Source organism: Neophocaena asiaeorientalis, unplaced genomic scaffold (genome assembly GCF_003031525.2).
Source record: "Neophocaena asiaeorientalis asiaeorientalis breed wild unplaced genomic scaffold, Neophocaena_asiaeorientalis_V1.1 scaffold7, whole genome shotgun sequence".
In the NCBI taxonomy this organism is placed as follows: Eukaryota; Metazoa; Chordata; class Mammalia; order Artiodactyla; family Phocoenidae; genus Neophocaena; species Neophocaena asiaeorientalis.
In genome coordinates, this window is record NW_020185337.1 from 14,956,718 (window position 1) to 14,979,972 (window position 23,255).

At 32.9% G+C, this 23,255-nt stretch overlaps 1 protein-coding gene across 5 annotated transcripts in view; it reads right to left on the reverse strand.

The window, feature by feature from the left end:
- Positions 1 to 241: 241 nt before the first annotated feature.
- The window catches only part of SMARCAD1 (SNF2 related chromatin remodeling ATPase with DExD box 1), a 71,014-nt gene continuing 48,000 nt past the window's right edge, over positions 242 to 23,255 (reverse strand). For 4 of the 5 annotated variants that reach the window (XM_024736171.1, XM_024736169.1, XM_024736170.1 and 1 more), the window contains 15 exons: positions 20,472 to 20,671; positions 14,833 to 14,923; positions 12,238 to 12,337; positions 11,452 to 11,511; positions 11,266 to 11,341; positions 10,154 to 10,289; positions 9,476 to 9,613; positions 8,203 to 8,298; positions 7,989 to 8,106; positions 7,670 to 7,791; positions 6,437 to 6,625; positions 5,759 to 5,877; positions 4,685 to 4,867; positions 3,451 to 3,560; positions 242 to 1,975 (listed from right to left, as the gene is read on the reverse strand). In XM_024736171.1, coding sequence (XP_024591939.1) covers positions 1,914 to 1,975; positions 3,451 to 3,560; positions 4,685 to 4,867; positions 5,759 to 5,877; positions 6,437 to 6,625; positions 7,670 to 7,791; positions 7,989 to 8,106; positions 8,203 to 8,298; positions 9,476 to 9,613; positions 10,154 to 10,289; positions 11,266 to 11,341; positions 11,452 to 11,511; positions 12,238 to 12,337; positions 14,833 to 14,923; positions 20,472 to 20,671 — 1,800 coding nt within the window. In that variant the 3' untranslated portion in view covers positions 242 to 1,913. Of the gene's footprint in view, positions 1,976 to 3,450; positions 3,561 to 3,631; positions 3,758 to 4,684; positions 4,868 to 5,758; positions 5,878 to 6,436; positions 6,626 to 7,669; positions 7,792 to 7,988; positions 8,107 to 8,202; positions 8,299 to 9,475; positions 9,614 to 10,153; positions 10,290 to 11,265; positions 11,342 to 11,451; positions 11,512 to 12,237; positions 12,338 to 14,832; positions 14,924 to 20,471; positions 20,672 to 23,255 lie in introns of those variants that run through there. The other variant, XM_024736172.1, reaches the window with a different exon arrangement.

The window sequence follows — 23,255 nt, forward strand, 5'->3', positions numbered from 1 at the left end:
GGTGCACAGGCTTAGTTGCTCCGCGGCATGTATGATCTTCCTGGACCAGGGCTCGAACCCGTGTCCCCTGCATTGGCAGGTGGATTCTTAACCACTGCACCACCGGGGAAGTCCTTCCGTATTATGCATTTTTAAGGGTAAAGGGATGAAAGTTTAGAAACTACTAAGGGTGCGAAAATACAACTTATGATCACAAATATTTTTATTATGCCAAAAACATAATATGGCATTACAGGGAGAACCCAACTACATTCATTAAAATAAAAATATGGATTTAACAACAACAACAAAAGACATTGAAGACACATTAGTACAGGAAAGTTATGAGAAATCCATTATGCGATTTTTAGAATATTCTCAACATTTCACTAAGCCATTTGGGTACTGTGATGCAGAAGGAGGTATTAATACTATTTGCAGGTCCCTTCAGCCCATTACACTAAAATGTGTTGAGTATATTCAATACACTTGCAAGATTGGCTAAGTCTACTGACTCATCAGCTTTCAGAGTCCACAGTATCTGAAGAATCAATGTAAGAGCTTCATTAGCCTTCTAAGTCGAGGATTATATTACCTTAAAAATTTAGGAAGTCAGGAGGTCTTGAAAGTATAATCTCCAAAAATTAACAAATCTTTGATTTATAAATAAGTTTATTTATAATAATATTTACATAATAAAACAAAACACATGAAACTCACAAGTTATACAAAGGAACTGATGTATAATAAAACAGCAATATAGACTGACAGGCAAAAATTTAAAGAAAGACTTAATAAAGAGTTAAATATCAAGTAGACAACTTTACCTCATCTAAATTTCACTTTGTCACCCATACTGATTTGGAATTGAACAATGGCTCTCTTTAGGAGGTCCCATACTGGAAATTCTGCAAACTGCTAAGTTATATTTTGATAAGAATTTAATGACCTATTTCCATGCAGTACCTAATGCTGCCTTGAAATGAAGTCACATTCAGTCTGCTTTGAAGTGAAATAGCCTGTTAATCTGTTCTGCCAGGCTAGAAAAATGTCACCAATATTTTTGCTGATGTGCGGAGATGTGGCAGGAATAAACTACTATTTAGAGAGTAAAGAGAACTGGAGCAGAAATGACTGGGCAACAGTTTCAAGAGAAGCAAAAGCCAGGAGAGGGAAATCAATGAAAACATGCACAAGAATAGGCAGAGTAACAGCACAGTTAGTGCAGTTGGGAAATGAACAGAAGGAATTAATCCATGGAGCAAGATAAGGGCTTCTTTAGTTACTATTCACTGGAAAACAACTTAGTGCCTAGCCAAACAAATTTGTTTTAACAGAAGTACTTGGGAGGACCTGGGGGTGTTAGTATATGGAATGCCACCTTTAAATTCATGTTGAGTTCTTGTTGACAGTGGTGAACATCTGTCTCAAATAGCAATAAAATGAAAGCTATATAATCTATACAGCTGCATTCTTTAACATAATAAAAACAACTTCAAATGAGACGAGCAAAAACAAGACATAAGCATTGTCAAATAAGGCACATGTAAAAATCTACACATATTATCCAGTGAAAGACAATATATATATATATTTGGAGGTAGAAATAATTACAAAAATACTGACATTTCTAAAGCATTAGCGTATTTGTTACAAACAATCACCAACTAATCCCCATTCAGAAAACTGTTTTGTAAAATGATTATTTAACATCTTCAAGACTACGTATCTGTGGCTTTTTTTTTGAAATTTCACATGTGAGCATCTGGAGAATTCAGTTAGTGGCAAAAAAGTTGTCCATACTATGAGAAATGTAATATGGAAATTATAAAAAGTTATAAATGTTCATAAACCCCATGGTCATCATAATGTAAATGTCCTTGAGTGCACCAAGTTGATATTTCATCATCAGTTAGGAATTAACAATTCTTATTTCACAGGCCCATTGATGTTTTTAGTAATGTGGCTATATCTGCTGGCATACTCCCTTCGTCACCTGCAGGTCAGAAACTGGTGTTAAAATTCTGATAAAAATATTTTATGAAACGTATTTCTTCTCTCCAATTTTCTCTACTTTTGGTGAAATTCTTAATAATCTTTCAAGGCCCAGTTTGATTCAGTGTCACTCCCTGTTAAAAATATTCCCGTATTCCTACATATGTTAGGGCAACTTCCTCTGTGCTTGTGTTCACATTGCCAGCACAGCAGTCTACAGCTTCTGTTTTTGATTTGACAGAGATATGCAGATATAAGTTTGGATCATATCCTATTCATACAGCACATAGTACTTACTCCTCAGGTTCACTAAATAAAAACATTTACCAAAAAATTCAATGCAAGATGTAAAAGAGAATAAAAGAAAATATATAAAAAAAAATTTCTTTTAATGTAACAATCTGAATAGTGAAAATAAAGACAAAACTCCCAAATCCAACCAAACAGAAATCATTTCATCTACACTTATTTTCAGTCCAAAGATACAATCATTGTCTTAAAAAAATTGTTTTTTCAATTAAACAAGACCCCAGTATCTAGACACTTATCCAGGTGTCTCTCTCTCTCTCTCTCTCTGTCACCACAGAGACCCCAGTTACAGTCTAAACTTAAGAGACTACTTTTATCTACTCTTCTCCTTTCAGTAAAAAACATGATTAGGAACAAAAACTACTGCATAAACTCTCAGGGAATTCACTGACATGCTTGCCTCCAAGCTCGTCCATAGATTTGAAAATAGCCCATGAAATCCAAACTTAACATCAAATAAAAAAAGCAAGACGCAGAAACAACTAGTCATACAATTAAAAAAAAAAACAAACCCTAATGTGTCATCTTTCTGGGGAAGCTGGGTGATAGGGTGAGAAGGAGGCTTTTGTTTGCCCTTTAATATCTTAGGAATTTTGAACTATGTGAATTATATATATATATAATTTAAACTTTTAAAACCTTAAAAATTATTCTCCTCATAAAGATGGAGGAAATGGAGAGGATTCTCTTATTTGACAAATGTTTCTAGTACCCAACTGCTCTTTAATCTGAAATTATTCAATTTTTGAATAAATGCATTTTATTGCATTCTAGCGAAATGAGTATTTGGCTCGTCAAAATGAAATTAATATAAATGTGAGAGTTAATAACAATATTATGCCATGTACTTTAAATCTTTGGATTCATAAATATTACTTAGTAAGTAAATCATAAAATTGTAGCTAAAACTATAGACCCAATTTTAATTTATTTCTGGGATATTTTGATGTCAGAGACAGAATTTTTCAAAATCAAAGCGTTTGTATCAGTTCTGGCAAAATGATCTTAGTTATTGTAGTACTTTTGAAGTAAGTACGCTTGTCTTCTCCCACGCTATGCCTAAACTGCACGCCAAGTTAAGGACTCAAACCATCTTTATTATCCCCTTGCTACTGCTAAGTTGATGCCTTTTCATATAAATAAAGTTTATGCTGACAAATAACTTACCTTCATCTACTGTGGTCATATCTTGTTCTAGTTTCAATTTCTGTTGATTAATTTTTAGCATGGATTCTTCGATTGTCCCTTGGCCTATTAATTTTATAACTAGTACTTCTCTAAGGAAAATACAAGATACGTCCATTGGTTACATAATATATAATTACTTAATATATATAAACGACATAACTCACCTTAGAATGCAATAAGAATAATTTGAAAATTGTTTAACAAATACATCCATAAATTTAAATTCTTTTATTCAAACTACTTGAGATTGACATTTTCTGAGCACGTCACTTTTAAACATCCTTTCCTATTGATTCAAGAGATGAGAAAAAGATATCGGTACTTTAAAATTACTGGTAGAACTGTATTACAAGAAACAGCTCTGGGTTGAGGTAGGGTATTCTATTTTTAAAAAGAACACGCTTTGCTTATCCGTTTCCAAGAAATAATTTAGTACAAAAAGTAAGGAAGTGTAGTAAAGTATAAAGATTACATGGGAGGTTTTAGTTCCACCTTTAAGTACTGATAAATATTTGGTTCATAAATGAACTTACCAATGTCTTTTGGAAATACAGTAAAATACTCCACAAAGAAAACACTGATTGTCTGCTGTTTACATGTGAGAACAGAGCTAAATTATAGGTATTTTCACCTCTTTATGTCCTGTGACCAATGTCTAATTTAACCTTCACCTAAAATATCTACAGCTCACATAATCTATTTCCTATGAGGTAACAAGGTAGCAATCGTATGCACATTACCCAGTCTATCTGGCTCTTACATGGTGTAACAAGCAAGTTACTAACTAGTAATTACTAATCTTTTTCGAAGGGGCTGGACCACTGGTAATACTTAGTTTTCATTTGCTGCATAACTACTTGGACTGGGGGTGGGAGGTGGTTTTCTTTTATTTATTTTTTTACTGTTTTGGCCACGCCACATGGCTTGTGGGAGCCTAGTTGCCTGACCAGGGCTGAACCTGCACCCTCGGCAGTGAAAGCACCTAGTCCTAACCACTGGACTGCCAGGGAACTCCCTGTTTTAATGACTAGAATATGAATAGATTACATGGTGGAGTTCATATTCAACACTGGTTGGTATAAAATACAGCGGAAGCCATGCTTTGCTGAAAATATAAAAACTAAGGCAGGACATCTGACAGATCATATCCTAATGTTCTATACAAATTAAACTGGCATTTGATTACAAATAAATTTCAACTGCAAACACTTACTTAGTCTGGCCTACTCTATGGCATCTATCTTCTGCTTGTTTGTCATTGTAAGGATTACAGTCAATATCGTGAAGTATAACAACATTTGCTGAAGTCAGGTTTATTCCTAGGCCACCAGCTTTTGTTGACAGCAGAAACACAAAGATATCCATATCGGTATTAAACTCGTCAATTAGGTGAATCCTATGAGACAAATATATTAGGTTAAATCTCACAAAAGGGTATATAATTAAAACTGAAAACAATCACTTCACATGGAAAATAAACTTGAAGATGTAAATACATGCTCTTGGCATTCTAGTTATTTTTCCTGTAGCTATTTTATTGAAAAGACCTATCCAATTCGCCAACTTCTTTTCTATACCATTTATCTCCCTACTAACTCTAACTATTCAGATTTGATTAATTGCTAAAGGACTGTTTTGTCCTTTGTTTAGTGACTTCTGGCTTTTCTAAATTCTGCACACAGCTTTTCAATCTTTAACCTTCTCAGAGTCTGCCAGCTGTGACTCATAGACAATATACCCGATGAACTAAGAATCTCAAAATCAAACTATAATGATGTATTCTCTTTTAGCAAGACTTCTTTTCTTACTCTAATGCAGGAAAAAAAAAATTTACTCTGGCTGATAAAAAAAATAAACCAAAGATATGATGCAGTTTAAACACACTAGAAAAAGCATTTCAACTAAGACAATCTTTTTAAACTTTGGGAATTAAAAAAGAAAACAAACAAAAAACCAAACTCAAACTTACTCAATTACCCTTAAAATATGAAAAGCCCAAGATTTTAAGATAACCTTGGTTTAAAGATAAAGTGTTTTAGACTTAAAATGATTTTTAAAGAGAAAACACAAATATATAATTCTAGTAGTTGTTTCAAAATATATTTGTATACAATTCAGACCAAAAATTAAATTTTCTTCATCTTAAGTTAATGAATGATTTAAAGTAACCAAACGTAAGACTCAAAGCAATACAATTCCATCAAATGCCCTAGACATTTAAAATTCTAACATTTACTCTTATTTGAGGGTAAGGTGGAGAGATTTTCTGAAACTAAAGTATACCAACCTTTCAGAAATCTGAGTCTTTCCATCTAATCTGAGGTACCTATGCTGATGATGTTTTAAGAGAACCTCTAAAATATCCAGCATCATGGTAAATTGGCTAAATAATACAACTCTATCACCCTGTGGAAATACATATATTAATTAGACACATAAAAAATAAAATTATAAGTATCTAATGAAAACCTGCTTCTTTAATAATAATAATCATAGCTAAAGTAAGTTTCTTATTTTAGATTACGTATAAGTAAATTATCTTCTAAACTTTGACCTAAAATTTATTTTTAAGACTAATTAATGGGAATAGCTACTAAGTACTACTTAGATTGTGATCTTACAAATCTATTTCACATATAAATTGTAGTATTAATTTGTTTTACATAGTATCAATATCTTCAAAATACTAATTTTGAAGCAACTATATAGATTGTCACCTATGAAATGACAAAATTATTTTTAAAAAACATCAATATAGATATATTCTACTAACTTCTGTTAGATGGAAGAAGAGTAATCAGGAAAACATATGCCCAAATATATCCAAAAAATGCTCAAACACCAGTTTTTAGAAGAATGTAGAACACAGGCTAAAGCTTCAAGAAAGTCAAATCATGCCAGAACTGTTTCAAAGAAGTTGAACTAACTGGGGAAACATATAAGAAGCAGTATTCTTCTTTAGTACCTTCTGTTTCAATTCAGACAAGATGCAGCCTAAAACTCGAAATTTTCCAGAATCTAAAATCAAGTCCATGTCTAACTGGAAGTTATTAATGTGTCGATACTGTTTACAAAGTACATGTAATTCAAAGTCTGTCATAACTTCCATATCTTCAAAGATCAGGTCAGGGTTAGCCTCACAATGTGTAGGTTCCTCAAAACAAAACAAAACAATATATACTTCAAAATGAAGATAATAATTTATAATATGATTAGAACAACCTAATAAAATTGTTTACATCTGATAAAATATCTAAATCATAAAACATTTTAGTGCAACAGATTTACCAAAGGAAATTAATATTCATTTTTTTAGGTACAATAAAGGGGGGAAGTTCTTATTGTTTTAGAGATAACACACTGATAAATTTACAGATGAAATGTCTAGAATTTGGTCCAAAATGATCCTGGAGAGGATTCGAGGTGAAACGAGAGAGTTGTGTCATTCCAGATGATAACTGTAGAAAATGGGTGAAGGTTTCATATGCGTAGAAGATTTCATTATACAATTCTCTCTACTTTTACATGTCTGAAATTTTCCGTAAGTTTAATATAAAAAATTTTAAAAAGGCAAATGGTTGCTTTAAACACAATGATCTGCAAGGAGAAATAGGGGTAGGTTAAGGGAGAATGAGACAAAAATAGGGAGTAACAGCTAAAACTGTAGACAAAATACAATAAAGAAGAAATAAAATGAAAAAAATAAACGGAGAAAAATGACTCATAATCCAGGACATACAATCTGACGAATATTTTTGGTGAAAAATAAATAAAAGAAGTGCATTATGGAAGTCCAGACCAGGAGCTGGCAAACTTTTCCTGTAAATATTTTAGGCTCTGCAGGCAAAATAATGTTTTGCAACTACTCCCCTCTGCCCTCATACTGAGAAAGCAGTCACAGAAAACAAAGAAACAAAAGGGTGTGGCTGTGTTAGAACAAAACTTTATTTGTAGAAATAGCTATTGTCATATTTGGTCCTAAGGCCATAGCTGGCTGACTCTTGATGTAGACTGTCAGTCGTCCTCGGCTCTTATGTCCCCTAAATTATTTTGAACTCTGTGTTAAAAATGTTTTTCTTAAATACGTAGTTAATTAATATGCTTACTAGGTTCAATGGTCTGATTTTTAGACTAACAATGAACCTCATGTTTATTAGTGTTAATAAAGCTTAGTTTTAGCATAACACAAAATCCTTACCTTTAGCATAAGCTGAGACATTTCCTTGAGTTTTTCAGCTGTGTAATATTGGCGATGTAATAAAGGATGATTGGCCATTTTTCTCAATTGCATCATGACATTGCACATTTCTGTGTTTTTTTCTGTAACACATTAAAAACAACAAGCTGATAGCTGTTTGTTGAAATACATCTCAATGCAAACAAAAGGTTTTAAAACTATTTCTTCAAATTCCAACTAATTTAAAAAAATGAGCAAATCCCACTATCACAGGACTAAACAAAATGCAGCCCTAGTACAGAATTATTTTTCATATAAAATTGTGAAAATCAGGTTATACCCAAGTTATTGATAGATTTTTTCAATCTGTTGAAAAGACCCAAATAGAGTTGCTCCTGCTTCTCTGACATTGCACACAACTCAATTCGATCTTTCTTGGGGGGTAGCTGCTTGAGAACCTGTGAAAGGAAAACAGTTGAAGCAGATCATTCAAATAAAGAAGAAAACAGATTTTAAAAAACCAATCATAATAAAAATATGCAGATAAGAGTTACCTCTTCTTTTACTCTTCTGAGAATAAATGGTTTTATAATTTGTTTTGCATGTGCTATTCTCTCCTTTTCATATATAGTTTGCTCATCTGCTGATTTCTAAGTAAAATAAGAAAATGACCTTTTAAATTATTCATTTAAATGATCACAATAACAGTATTACACAACATGAAAATCTCCCTCACTACAATCTGAGTTATTTCCCAGAGAAACTCAATTCATTCTAGATGGACTTGAATTCTGGGCTGTAATATATTTCTTAAAGCTCCACATGTATTTTGAGGTTTTGTGACATGTAATCGTGTACTCTGCAAAGGTAATGAAATTGAACTGCACTAGGATGGTGTTCAGAAGTAATTCTAACTGATAAGTCATCACTGATTACAAAGATAACTCTCTTGAAAAAATATGTGTGTGTTTAAGATAGTTTGAGTGGAGGGGAAGAGAGAGATAAGTAGAAAACTTGTATTTATTTGTGGAAAATGGTCCCAAAAGAAAGCTAGTGCGGGTCTACAGAAATCGGACGGTTCCTAGTCAAAACCTGTTAATTTTGGAGAAGAGGAATTTTATTCTAAGAAATCCTCCACATCCTATGATCTGCTAGGCCATCAAGTGGGATGGAATACATTAGTGAAAGTTAGAAAGGCAGTCAGTGTGCAGTAGAAGATTATCACAGAAAATTCTTGCAGAATACATGTGATTTGGGTGTGTCAAGAATCTATATTACCATTGCTGTACTGGAAAATGAGAGTTTTTGAAAACTACACTCTTACTTTTTCTAAGCAATAGGGAAAAAATTAACCAGATTTTCTTTGAAATAGGATTTCTTTACTGTGACTTTTAGAAATTGTTACTTTTTAATTTATGGAGTTTTAATTCAAAACATATTTCCCAGTGGAGGAATTTTCTGGATATTGTACTTTTGCCCAGTTTTATAGTTTACCTATTAAAAAATGCTAATTTACCTAATTTTAATAAAGAAGATGGTAGCTCACATATTATATATCTGAGCTACCCACTAATTTTAAATTGTCGTTCTTCAGAAAATTAGGATATTAAAAACCAAAACTTTTAGACAATGATTATAGAAGCCACCAATTTATTTCCTATTGTATTCTGGCTGACTTCCCAACTCATCCGAACATAGGATATCAACTACTTAAACTTATTTCATAGCACATATGCTACATGAAAACAAAAAGAGATAAAACAGAAAAACGGTCCAGGTAAAACGCAAAGTAAGATAGTTGAGAAAAAGATATGAATTTATGCTTACTGTCTTAGAAGAAAACATTCTTCGTATTTCACTGGTGCTACTACTGAACATGTGCGGCATAACAAAATTCAACAGGGACATGAGTTCTAACAGGTTATTCTGCACAGGTGTGCCTGTGAGCAGCAAACGGTTATTTGCCTGTGAACAAAGGTAAATTTTAGATTAGTATTTTTTTTTTTTTAAAGATCCACATCCTTCTTGTTCTCCCCCTCAGTGAGGGAGAAAAACATTAAAACCATTATTAGTAATATAACATTCTGTCATAAAAGATAAGTAATTTAGAAAAATTATCATATATTGTACTTTAAGGTAGAATGTGTAAAACTAAGTCTCATTTTATTAAGTAGGTAACTTGTGTTCCCACATTACTTTTTGATGAGGCAATGGAAGAAGACAGATTATATCTGATATTCATAAAGTTTGTCCTATAGAACAAAGGTTGGCAAATTGAAGCTCATGAGCTAATGGTTTTTACATTTTAAATGCGGTGTTTAACAAAAAACGAAAAAGCAAAGAACAAGTGACAGAAGCTGAATGGCCCACAAAGCATGAAATATTTACTTACCTGGTCCTTTACAGAAAAAGACTGCTGGTCCCTGATATAAAATACTATATGTATTAAAATACATAATCTGAAATTTTATCATAATTGGACAAATTCACAGAACACTCTCTTACATTAATTGTCATAAGGTGCTGGTAGCGGATGGAGCCCATATTCTTTAGCATATGGCCCTCATCAAAAATTGCGTAATTCAATTTCAGCCGACGAAACAGACTACGATCATCAGAACTGCTGATTGCACAATTATACCTGTTGCCAAAGAAAAAACAATCTCTAAGATCATACCTCTAAGAGCATGGACTCGTGAGATTTAATGTTTTGACAAATTATTTTTATGTACATATTTCTTTTTTTTTTTTTTTTTTTTTTTGGTACGCAGGCCTCTCAATGTTGTGGCCTCTCCCGTTGCAGAGCACAGGCTCCGGACGCGCACGCTCAGCGGCCATGGCTCACGGACCCCACCGCTCCGCGGCATGTGGGATCTTCCCGGACCAGGGCACGAACCCGTGTCCCCTGCATCGGCAGGCGGACTCTCAACCACTGCGCCACCAGGCAAGCCCCTTATGTACATATTTCTAATAGCCAGTAGCTAAAAGATAACACTAGACACAGTTGGTACTCAAATAAATATTGACGTACTTATATCCAAAATTATTGATGTACATGTAACCAAGTTACAAAAGCTGCAATATGCAGTTAAAAGACAATTCATATGTTATAATGTAATTAGACAACTTCTACACATCTAGGAAGAGGCCAATTTGGGTACAATTTATATGTAACCTGCAATTATTACACACTTTGCTTTATGAACTGTTCTATTTTAAGAAGCAGTAGAAAAAAGAACATGAAGCTAAGACATTTCTGTTAAGAACATAACACCATTTTATTAAACTAGTAGAGTGAAACCAAGAAATAACAGTTAACAGCAGCTAGCAAGACTATATATGAAAATGGAGTCCATTTTATTAAGAAAAGATGAATTTTCGATGAATTCTTTTAATCATGACCTCCTATAGAATTAACAAAAGACTGCTATCATGGTATTATACACCAAACTGAAAAATGCCCGAATCTTCAACATAACTCATTCTATTGCTTTTGTTGCATAGTTCTTAGCATAAACTCTCCTTTATTTTACTACTAATATTTTTTAAACATTTTAAAAAAATTTAGGTGGATGTACAAAATTATTTTTCCAAAAAAATTTTTTCTCAATACTTACGTGGTCACGATTACATTGTATTCCTCGTATTTACTATGAATGTTATATCTAATCTGTTTACGTTCTTCTTGAGAACCTAGAATTTAAAAATGACACACACACACTGATTGTATTTATTGTACTTTTACTGTTTGCTAAGATTTTAAAGAGGTCTCCAAAGTTAAAAGCATAATGACATATTCTTACCATAGTAACAGAGCACCTTTAAAGTGGGACACCATAAATTAACTTCCCTTAGCCAGTTATCTATGAAACAAAAGAGATATTACTTGCACCTGCTACAACAGGTAGACGTGTGCACTGAAATGAACACTAAAGTCTGAGAAGTTCTACCCAGAAATTATTTTTATAAAATAATAGAAGATAATTTTTAAAAATCACAGACTCTTCACAATTTTACTCTTGATTAAAATGACTTTGAGATTTTGAGGTGGCATCAAAATGAAGAGCAGAGGGCCAACCATTATATTTATAGGTGATTATTGATTTCCAATTTAAAGAGGATTTTTTTTTTTTGGTACATACATTCTCTTGTCTACATTCAATCAATTGAGAAAGAATGAAAGTAATTTGAGTGGGGATGATCTGCATACATTCTTTCTTAATAAATGTTTAATTATAAATTCAAAAGTGTTTCTCTTACTCATTAAAACAACTTAAAAGTATTATGAAAACAAATGATCTTTTCAAATGGTACATGATCTATAATAATTTATAGATAATCTATATAATAAGCTGAATAACTGACTTATATTGGAGTTATTTTCTTTAAAAAGACTTCCAGTATAATCAAACACACATATGCAAAGGGGTGAAAAGTGTAAGGAAACCAAAGAAATGAATATTCACCTTCACAAACTAAGAAATCTCACACACACACACACACACACACACACACACACACACACGGTCTTTCTTCCCCTTGTATAAAATACTACTGAGTCAAGTAAAGTTGTCCACAGTATTACAAACCTATAGTTGATGCTGGAACAACAATCAAATGAGGACCTTTATTACCCTCCTGATAGAGGTACGCTAGGAATGCAATCGCTTGAATAGTTTTTCCCAGGCCCTAAAACGAAAAGTTTAAAAGACAATATACTAGATTTAAAAACAAACAAAAAACCCAAATAAATATTGGGAAACTGAAAGGAAAAAGAATACTTTGGGTTTTATTTACTTATGATTCCCCATGCAACTCTATGAGAATTTCTACTATATTCTTAGTTTTCAATAACACATAAAACAGATCATAATCTCCAAGTGATACTACAACTTAGCTAAGAGTAGGAATGTATTTTAACTGCTAGTTAATATGTAATACACATTGATATAGAAGACCTCTGCTTGCATATAAAGGATATAATTTTGGTAACTGTTAATATAAAGCAACTACTTAATACATACTGGCTGGCTGGAGAATGATGTTCCCATGACCAACTGGAGCGGAACATATACCTATCCTATTACCCAGCAATTTTACTCCTAAAAATATATTCAAGAGATACGAGAGCATATGTCCACAAAAAGACTTGGGTAAGAATATCGATGCAGATTTACTATAATAGCCACGCACTGGAAATAATCTAAATTGCCATCAACAGGAGAACGGATAAACAAATTGTAGCATATTTATACTATGAACTACCACAAGCCAATAAAAAAAAACAAAAAACAAACTACTGATACATGTAAGAAGAGGATGAATCTTAGTAACTTTATTATGCACCAAATTAACCAGAAACAAACAGTATATACTGTATAAATCTATTTATATAAAGTTCAAAATCAGAAAAAAATTATTCTATAGTCATAGGTGTCAGAATAGTAGTGGTGGTAATGACTGAAAAGGAGCATAAGGGAACTTTCTGGGGTGATGGAAATGTTTATGTCACATACAGTCAGATGGGTGTACATATATGTAAAAAGTCACTAAGCTGAACATTTGTGCATTTTATTTCAAGTAAATTATACATCAATAAAGTATTGCATTAAAAAAAACAAAAAGGCTCCTGAGGAAATGTAGCTCCTTAGGAGAGCTAAACATTGCCAACTGTTAGGAAGTGAATTGCCTCCAACCCCAAACATGTTGAAGCCCTAACTCCCAATGCTGGGGTTTATTTGGAGATAGAGCCTCTAAAGAGATAAGTAAAGTTAAATAGGGTCACAAGGGTAGGGACCCAACTTCTATCATAAAAGAAGAGATGGATGTTTCTAGAGAAAAAGCCATGTGAGGACACAGCAAGGTGTCCATCTGCAAACCAAACAGAGTAGCCTCAAGAGAAACCAAACCTGCCAACACCTTGATTTTAGACTTCCAGCCTCCAGAACTGTGAGAAATAAATTTCTGTTGTTTAAGCCACACTGTCTTTAGCATTTTGTTAGGGAAGCCCTAGCAGCCACTACCTTATCATAAATATTGTACTTTACAGGTTACAAAAACAGTTTCACATAATATACCTCATTTGATACCAAATATAATCTTATGATACAGGAATTACCTATGTTTTATTAATATTGGCTCTGAGAGATTAGGTCATTTGGTAAGGATTACAGAGCCCACGAAAGGCAAATTTGGTACCCAGAACCCAGATCTGATTTCCAAGTCCTGTTTCCACAACTGAACTACTCTATATTCTATACGTAATTTCTAACTATTTTGAAATTCTGCATATATTATTCACTTTTATATTAGATAAATAGCATCTCTGTTTTAACGACAGTATGAGGTATGTGTGGAAACTGTCTTGAAAAACTAAAGATTGTTTTACTAGAAGCTAGCTAGAGAACAAGGATTATTACCTTTGTTAATTTTTATTTTGGAAATGTAATACACATATTCAATAAACATTTTCTCCATTGAACATTACTCATTTTTAATAAACACTTTTTAAAAAGCATAGCTGGAGGAAGGAAGGTAAAGGTTAGATTAAAGGTCAAGTTTCTACATGACAATACTTGGACTATTGGCTGTAATGAACTTCCTAAGCTTACCTTCAAGCAAAATGTGATCTGGAAAAGAACAGAAACTCAGAAACATCTAATAAAAGTAAAATGACTGAAATGATGGTGATGATAAACGTGTAGATTTATTTACTAACAAGGACAGGTATCTATGATAAATTTTAAAGGGAGCTACAGAAAAGCACATGTAGTAAAATCTCTTTTAATATGACATATATATGTACATGTGTATGTAGATATGCATACATACACACCTACAAAAGAAAATATTCTGGGAAAAGATATATACCAAAATAGTACTTACTCTAAGATGGCAGGAGTATGTGTGATTTTGTTTTTTTTCATGTGTATTTTTATGTAACATCTAATTTAAAAAACACATATATTTATTAATTTGATGAGAAAGACAAAAAACCTATTTTCATTTTTGAGGGGAAAGTAAGGAGGTTAGAACTAAGATAAGCAACAGAAAACTGAGAGGAGTGAGAGGGATTATACCTTGGTAAGAGCAGTAAACTAATAGGTACAAGGGAAATTTTCATCTTTTGAATGGCAGCAAGGATGCCTATTAATGATAAATCCTAGAAATAGAGTACTACTTACCATTTCATCTGCCAAAATGCCATTAAGTCCATGTTTATGTACCAATGCCAGCCAATTCAAACCAACCTTCTGATAGGGCTTGAGTGACAAACTGGTAAAGAGAGAGTTACCAGATATTATAGATTTATACCTCTATTAGTTTTTTCTACTAGTTTTCTGAGAAGAGGTTTAGGTTTACAATGCACCAAAAAACTGAAGTATCTAGTTATAGTCTTACCTTTCAACTTACTGTTAAAAGCTATTTACACTTACTTAAGAAAATGAACCCAAAACATAATACATTTTAAAAAACCTCTCAAATTTTATTCTGTATTTGTTGTTTCTGGCAATAAGAATTACCAAAAAATTTTCATATTCAGTCGTAATGTAATGCCACCAAATTAATTCCACAAATGATCAGAATATTAACAATGATAACATATTACTAATATAATATTTATACTCTAGAAAAATGTATTGTACTGATTTGAATATTAGCACAGTAAGGAACTTAAAGTATTAGAAAAAACATATGCATAATTTGCTACTTTGCCAGGCTGATTTAATAAAACTTTCTGACTGAATGCCAATCACCTCTAATATCACTGGTATGTATAATTCTGGAGGATGTATGTATGTATGTGTGTATTTATGTTTGAACTACATATAAATGTAAATTTGCTAGGCATCAATAAAGACCAGTGAGTAGAAAGCAGCAGGCATGTGTCAAAAATCTTATTTAATTTGTGAACACATAAACAGACTAATCCCTGGGAGTAACTTGCTTGGATGGCAACATGGAAGGGGTCTAATGGACGAAATGGTTAGTTTTTTCTAAAAGTTCAAGTGGTTAAAAACTAATAGCAGTTATTTACTGAACATCTATTATATACAGATATACAAAACTATCATTTTCTAGCATCACCTCATTCAATCTTTTAATATTCTATTAAGGTAGTTATTTTTTAACAGATGAAAAAACCCGAGGCTCAGTAAGTTGCCTGAGGTTGCGTAGCTACAAAGTCTTATGGCTAAGATTTTAACTCATAAAAGTCTACCTCATTCAAAAGCTTATTCTTACACTCACTAGGGAAGCATAAACCCCACATTAACATAAAAACTTAGGACAAGGCCATGCTTCTCACTCTACAGCTTTTATCATATCCCCTTAATTTCCTGTTACACAGATCCTATCTGCACATGGAGAAGGGGTCTGATAAATGGCTCTGATAAATGGTTAAGGGGTCAAATTCTGAAATCAAGACACTTTAATTAGAACAGGGATCAAAGAGGTGAGGTAGAAAGATATCCAACTTAAATCAGAATCTATGTTTCAACTGTGGGGTACGCAATCTATAAAACAATTCTCATTTGAAAAAATTAAAAGTATAGGTAGGAAAAATCAGCAGTACTGCTGAAGACTTTACAGTTCATTTTTTAAAATGTCTTTGCCTTCTTGGCCAATATAATTTCTATGCCACTATGAAAGTAATAATAAACAGAATATTATCATAGACATTTTAATTTTCAGGTCCAGATAAATTCTACTATACTGGTAGAGTAAATGCTAGTATTGGAATTCTAGACGCTATACTTTACATGCATGGGCTTTACATGCATTATTACTTTATTTAATCTTACATTATAAAGCAGATACTATTATTATCATCATCTCCATTTACAGATGAAAAGTTCTCTCTGGGATTCAGAGAAGTTAAGTAACTTGCCCAAGGTCACAGCTATCCAAATCCATGTCTGCAGTGGCAGAGCTGGTACTCAATCCAGTTCTGATCCAGAGCTCAGCCCTTAATCACTAAACAGCAAACATGAAAGTTTTCTCTCTGACCCACCCACTCTACAGTCGACACTTTCTATTTCTAAATAGAATTTTCATTATTGTCCCGAGTCCTTCCTACTGTCTTAGTCATCCCCCACACATTAAGGTTCACATTCCATGAAAATGATGAAACTTGATACGGTAGGCATATTACATCACTTATAAATGCATCCCAAGGGCCAACATGCTACCCCAATGTAAATTTATCACAAATAGCCAAGAAATATTCTTAACAAAAATTACTGAATATATGTTATCACCAACACATGTTGAGGAACGAGTCTAACTATTAAAATATTCTTCACTATACATAAAATTTAAAAAAGTGATGAGGAAATTTTGAGAAGCACTGAATTTTTCATTCAAATAAAATTGTTTCATCCACATTCACAAAGCAGCTATGGTAGCTGTTTTGATCAGGACATTAAATACCTGTTATATTGAAGTATTTGTTTAAAAATATAAGTGTGTATGTGTGTGTACTTGCTCCTCTGCTAGATTTATGTAAATTACAAGTAACTTTCTGTTGCTTAGTGTCACAACAGTGCTGTCCACAACACACCCTTTCTTCAGAAAGCCAGAGGAGCACTGGAAATGTAGTTCTGGCAAACAGCTTTCCAATTCCCTTGTTAAGACAAGTTTTAAAACAGGGCAACTATATTCGTTCTCTAGCAGGCGCTAATATTTAGCTGCTATACAATCATACCTTCCATTACTTTTGACATTCAACAGTTTTCTGAAAATTTTTGTGATTGCATATGAACCCCACCCACTAGTTTACAAAGAAGAATGTAATCTGCTCAGGGTTATCCAAATGGTAAGAACTATAGCCTGGGCCTTTTGAATTAGGTAAGTGATCTCTTTTCAAAAGGGGACTACAGGTATCTTTAAACTGAAGGTTTTCTTACCTCCCAATAAGGAAAAAAGTGATTTTAAGATTTTCTGAGGTCATGAAAGAAAATGAGGTAGCATGTTATTTTAAAGTTACTTGTTTTGTCGGGGGAAAAAAAATCCTTCCAGAGAGTTACTATAATTTCTTTTCAGAGTGAAAATTAAATGGGGTTTAAATTTCCTGTCAGAGAAAACTAGTATCAAAATTATTCTGAAAGGTGAGAAAGGCCTGAAATAGAAAACTGGAGTATATACAATGTGCTAAATTTAAGTTTAAAATGCAGAAATACAGGGCTACAGAAACTTTTTCAAGTAGTTCATATGAAACAGATTAGCGATGCTAGCTGACCAAAAATTTATGTCCCTCAAGTATGTCATGAATGCTGAAAATACTACCACAAAATAATAGTTTGTACTAATAGTAGTATCCAAACTACTAAAATATTTCTATCATAGTACTCTGAGTTAGTCAACACATCTGCACTACTGATTTGCATTCACATCATTGTCAAATGGTTTCCCAGTAACTGTTCAGAAACAGGATATGGAATCACCCTGTCAAGCTGAGGACGAACAAGTTCACAAGAACCTTAGTAGATTTAGCCCAGAAAAAGACAGGACACACATAATTAAATATTATTTTATACTGAACATGTGAGAAACCTTTTCAGTTAAAACAGTTTAAAGCTGATAAATTTTAGATAAACCGCTAAAGCTTGAGAGATGGCTACATCTATGATAGGAATAAAATAGGAGAAATACCGAGGTATTTTTTTTTAACATTTCCTCACTGTATTATATTTTAAGGTAATTTTAGTTTTGACATTTTAAAATAAACATTATGAATATAATGGTTTTGAGATACATATGAGAATTTTTTCCCTTGCAAAGACTTTATTTTTAACAGGGAGTTACAGCATGTGTGTATTCCTTTAACCTCTAAAAGGCTATTTTTCTTCCGTTATAATTCTTAAAAATTTCTAATAGGAAAATAGTTAATATAATTTTGCTTCAAAATAAACTTTACTATAAAGAATTTGTTCTGTTAAGCAAAAGCACAACAGCTTATTCTTCAGGATAGTTTAATATTTTCCTCTGTGCTAATAAATCCTTTCCCAGGGCAAGGAAAGTACTTCAAATGTTTCTATACTAAGCAGCCATTATGCTTGGCCAGTATACCAAGTAAAAATCTGCAAGTTGCTTGTGCAACTTACATTGGCTAAACACAAAAACCAAGACAACAAATTTCACCCCCTAAAAGTGCATTTAAATAAACTCCAAAGAGACTATCTATACAGGTTTTCAGAAGTTGTACTTTGGGACTAAATCCAAGAAGCACCTAAAAAACCCCCCAAACTATTTTTCTCACCTGTTTAATATTTCATTTAAAAAATCCTCAGTCTAATAAAAAGGATAGCTTTATTACCTGATCATACTATTTACAAGTAATAGGACTTTGTGGGTTTAAGAGAGAAATTTTTTAAGTGATGCAATAAAGCACTTGATTTTTTAAACTCCAAATTATGATAAAGTAGACTCAACTGGGTAAGCCTTGTAGAGTGAAGAACTCCCCATATCCAATGCTGTAGAACAAGAAGGAGCAGCTCCAACTACACTTTTAGGAGATGAATTTGCTGACATGGTCATAGTTCTTTCTATGCAACAGAGAAAAGAGCTTCTTTGTGGGAACTGCATCACGTTTCCCTACACCATCCCATAGCACCCTAGAAGGGCACAGAAAAGATTGTAGCTTACTATTAAAGGCCAGTTACCATATCTTGATTTTTTTTTTCATATCTTGACTTTTAATTAACCAATGATCAGCAAATATGCTTTGATCATTAACTTAGAAAAATATCAGAAGTATATAAAATCACCAACTAAGGTAAATAATTTTAATGAGACCCTAGTGCTAATCTTATTAAATACCTATCAGAAATATTTTGAACAGAAATAATTCATTTTAAAAATTACATAACACTGCAGACTATGGATACACCATCAATCATTCTAACTAGTCTCGGACCTTAGCAACTTCGACTATTTCCATGTTATTGCCTCTGTATGTATTATCACAGTAAACAATTTTATACTTTTTTTTAAAAAAAGGAAGCATTCTGAATAGTCCTGAGTTCCCAAACAACTTGAAAATAAACTTTTAAAAGAAGTTCAAAACAACGCCCCGCCCGCCATATCCCAACATCATGCAAAGGAGGGGTGTTCACAATTACAAAACGCCATCTTCATACATTCTGGTTGTTGGACAAATTTTTTAGTGAAAACAATTTAGTGTTTATTTTTTGCAAGAACTCGGACAAGGTATTTTACTGACAGTAGCAGTTTGGGGAATATACTTTTTAAATATATACTTTTTATAAGTTTTCCTTATATAATCTATTTAATAAAAGTGTCCTTTTCAATTTTTATGTGTTTTTACCTCAAAACGATTAAAAATTTGGGGCTTTTGAAAGCATTTAATCGCATATGTAGGATACTTCAATCATTTCACTTATGATCAAAAAGAAACTGAACTAACAAATTTTTACATTGATGCAGTTGAGCAGCTGACTCTGAAGCACTAAATTAAGAGGTAGCTAAAACCACCTTTTCAGTTTCTGTGATTATATATGAAATTATCTGTCATCAGACAAGGAAAACATAGGTTACATAAGACCATAATATCTCCTCCCTCTAATTTACAATGTGATAATGGAGTAAAATATCCTGATTGGGGGGAGGGGGGGTGACGATCAATGAAAAACAATTCATATACCACTTACATGCCATTATAGGAAACCCTGGGTTTCCCTTTTAAACATTAGTTTTCCTACCATTTGCACATTTAAGTTTCCTAGGCACAATACAGGAATAAATTCAACATTTTTATACAACTGAGATAAAATGATGAATAGGTACATACAACAAGTATTACCTTTGGTTTAGAATGGAGGGTTGTTCTATGTTCCATCCACCTCCATTTCCAGTGAGCATGGTAACTTGTTTTGTCAATTTATTTGAAATGTCTTCACATTTGTTCATAAGCCTTATAACTACATCCCTTTCTTGGATCAGTGTTTTACAGTGCCATATCAAATCTTCTGATAAGCCATTCGTTTTGGACATCTTTGTGAACTAGGGCATGAAAAGAAAAACAATTTAACAGTTCAGATCTAGTAAATAGGGAGCCAATTTCTTTCTCTGTGAGGGAAAAAAGTTTGTTAAACTTTTACTAATGACCTTAATCAAATGTGAAGAGAACCTGCATTTGCATTCTCACGTTTCACTTTGATAAATCCCACTGTCACCTCAAACTCATCATGTTGAAATAAAACATACCTTTTTCCTCAGAACGCACCATCCCAAGCTTGCTACCTTGACCCTGGTAGCTGTTCTCTTATGGGAGAAACTCTAAAGTAATTGTTAATGTCTCCTATCACGTTTTGTCTTCAAAACCTTGGATTTATGACTATTACCAAAGGTAATAGTGCCAAATATAAAAACTGCATACTAGATCTCTTGCCTCCATTTTTGTCACTTCCTATGAATATAAGATTAATTTTCCTAAAACATACTTTGCCCTATCATCACAGTACAACCCCTCAAGCTTTCAAAACTCCAATAATTATTTGTCACTTGATATTTTTCTCTAAACTGCGACAACTACTACTTGGAAAGATATTATGTGAATCAAAAGTATACCGTGACCAATTCAATAATTTGATAAAAGTTAAGAATAATCAATTTCAATACAAGACTTGTATAAATGGGTTTGTATGAAAACTCAGAATTTCTTTCAAAATGTATTTGTATTTATTTTTCTAAAGGAGACACTGAATACTTTACAAGGTAAAAGCTGTAACAGAATTAGAATTTTCCCAAATAGATAGCTGAAAAAATATATCCTGAGGAACTGTACAAAAAAATATTTTTAGTGTAAAGGATTAGAAAAAAGCCCAGTAGCTATGTGAAAGCTGTTTGTTGGGCAAAAAGAAAAATACCATAATCCAGAACAAAGGAAACTAAAACCATCTGTTAGAATAAAGCCACACATGGTTTTGATTCATAGTATCATATTTAGCATATTCTTTCAAGTTATGACAAGAATCTCATTAACAGCTCTAAATAATCCCCATGAACACTGTATTTCTAAGTTCACAGAGAAGCTCAAGCAACAGAAATTCAATACTTAGAGGATATACTAAGAAAATTTCATAAAAAATGCAGTTTATACTAACATGTATTTTTCACATCTAACCTAGAGTAGGTTGGTAGAAATGAAACTTGAACTCATCTATTCCAAAGCCATGTTATTACTGTACTGCAGGAATAAAAAACAAAACAAACCAAAAACTTAGCATGCCACAAAATGGCATCGTGAAATAAAAAGTTATTTGTACACTACTTTATATTTTCACAAGGACAACATTCATAATCACAATGTAATCTCCCACTCTGTACTTTCCAGGGAAAAAGATTTAAACATAAAGAACAGGATATGTAAGAATCAGTGCCTTGAAGATTTTAATGAGGTTCTACTAGAACTTTTAATTAAAATATTTTTATTTTTAAATGGAACCCCAAAATTATAGGCCAAAAAACCAATCTCATGCCTATTGTGGGGTAGCGTGTTTGCGATATGCTGTGTGTGAAAGAACAAACGAGAATAACCAGGAAAAAAAAAAAGAAGGAACAATATACTGTGTGCTTTGTATGTGCCAGAAACTACTAGGTGTCTTTTATTCACTAACTCATGCAGTCCTCACAACTGCAAGATCAGTCCACCAGTTCTGGATGAATAAACTAAGATTCAATTTCCAAGGTCACAAAGCAGGATAAAAAATTCCAAAGTCTATGCTTTTCTCTTTTCACTAAAACTAGTACTTCCCAAAACAAAACAAAAAAAACCCTTAAAAGTTAAAAAACACAGAGGGAAGGGTAGGATTGATATGTACACACTGCTATATTTAAAATGGATAACCAACAAGGACCTACTGTATAGTACAGGGAACTCTGCTCAATGTTATGTGGAAGCCTGGATGGGAGTGGAATTTGGGGGAGAATGGATGCATGTAAACGTATGGCTCAGTCACTTTGCTGTGCACATGAAACTATCACAACATTGTTAATCGGCTATACTCCTATATAAAATAAAAGGTTAAAAAACAAAAAAACCCTTTTTTCTGCAACCAATTGCCATTTATTGTGTTGGGTTTTTTTCTTTTCTTTTCTTTTGTAGTTAAGTACTACCCTGGCTGGTGAAAGTACCTGGTATACAGACATAGTCCCTTGTCCTTGTGTGGTTTATAGTCATTGGGAAAGACATGCAACATACAATTTTAAGTCTTAACAACTGGTATTATAAGGGAAAAAACAAAATTTCATGGGTACTTTTCAAAAGGAGAGTAATATAATCTAGGATCTAGGATGTCCAGAAATCAGAAAGAACTGTTTTGACTCAAGGAAGATCAATTCAGTATGTCAGAACCTAGAGAAGAGAGAAACATACATTAAAAAAAAAAGAAACAACCAGACATTACCGTTTCCTGATGAAAGAACATACCACCAACCATGTAATAGTACTGATGGGAGCATTTAATTCTAATCCTTATTCCACAGAAAACATAACCAGAAAAGCCCAGACTGGGAAGCTATAGAACAAATGATCCAGTTTCTTCACCAAAGATATTACAGGAAGGGGGGAGGGGGAGGGAGGGAG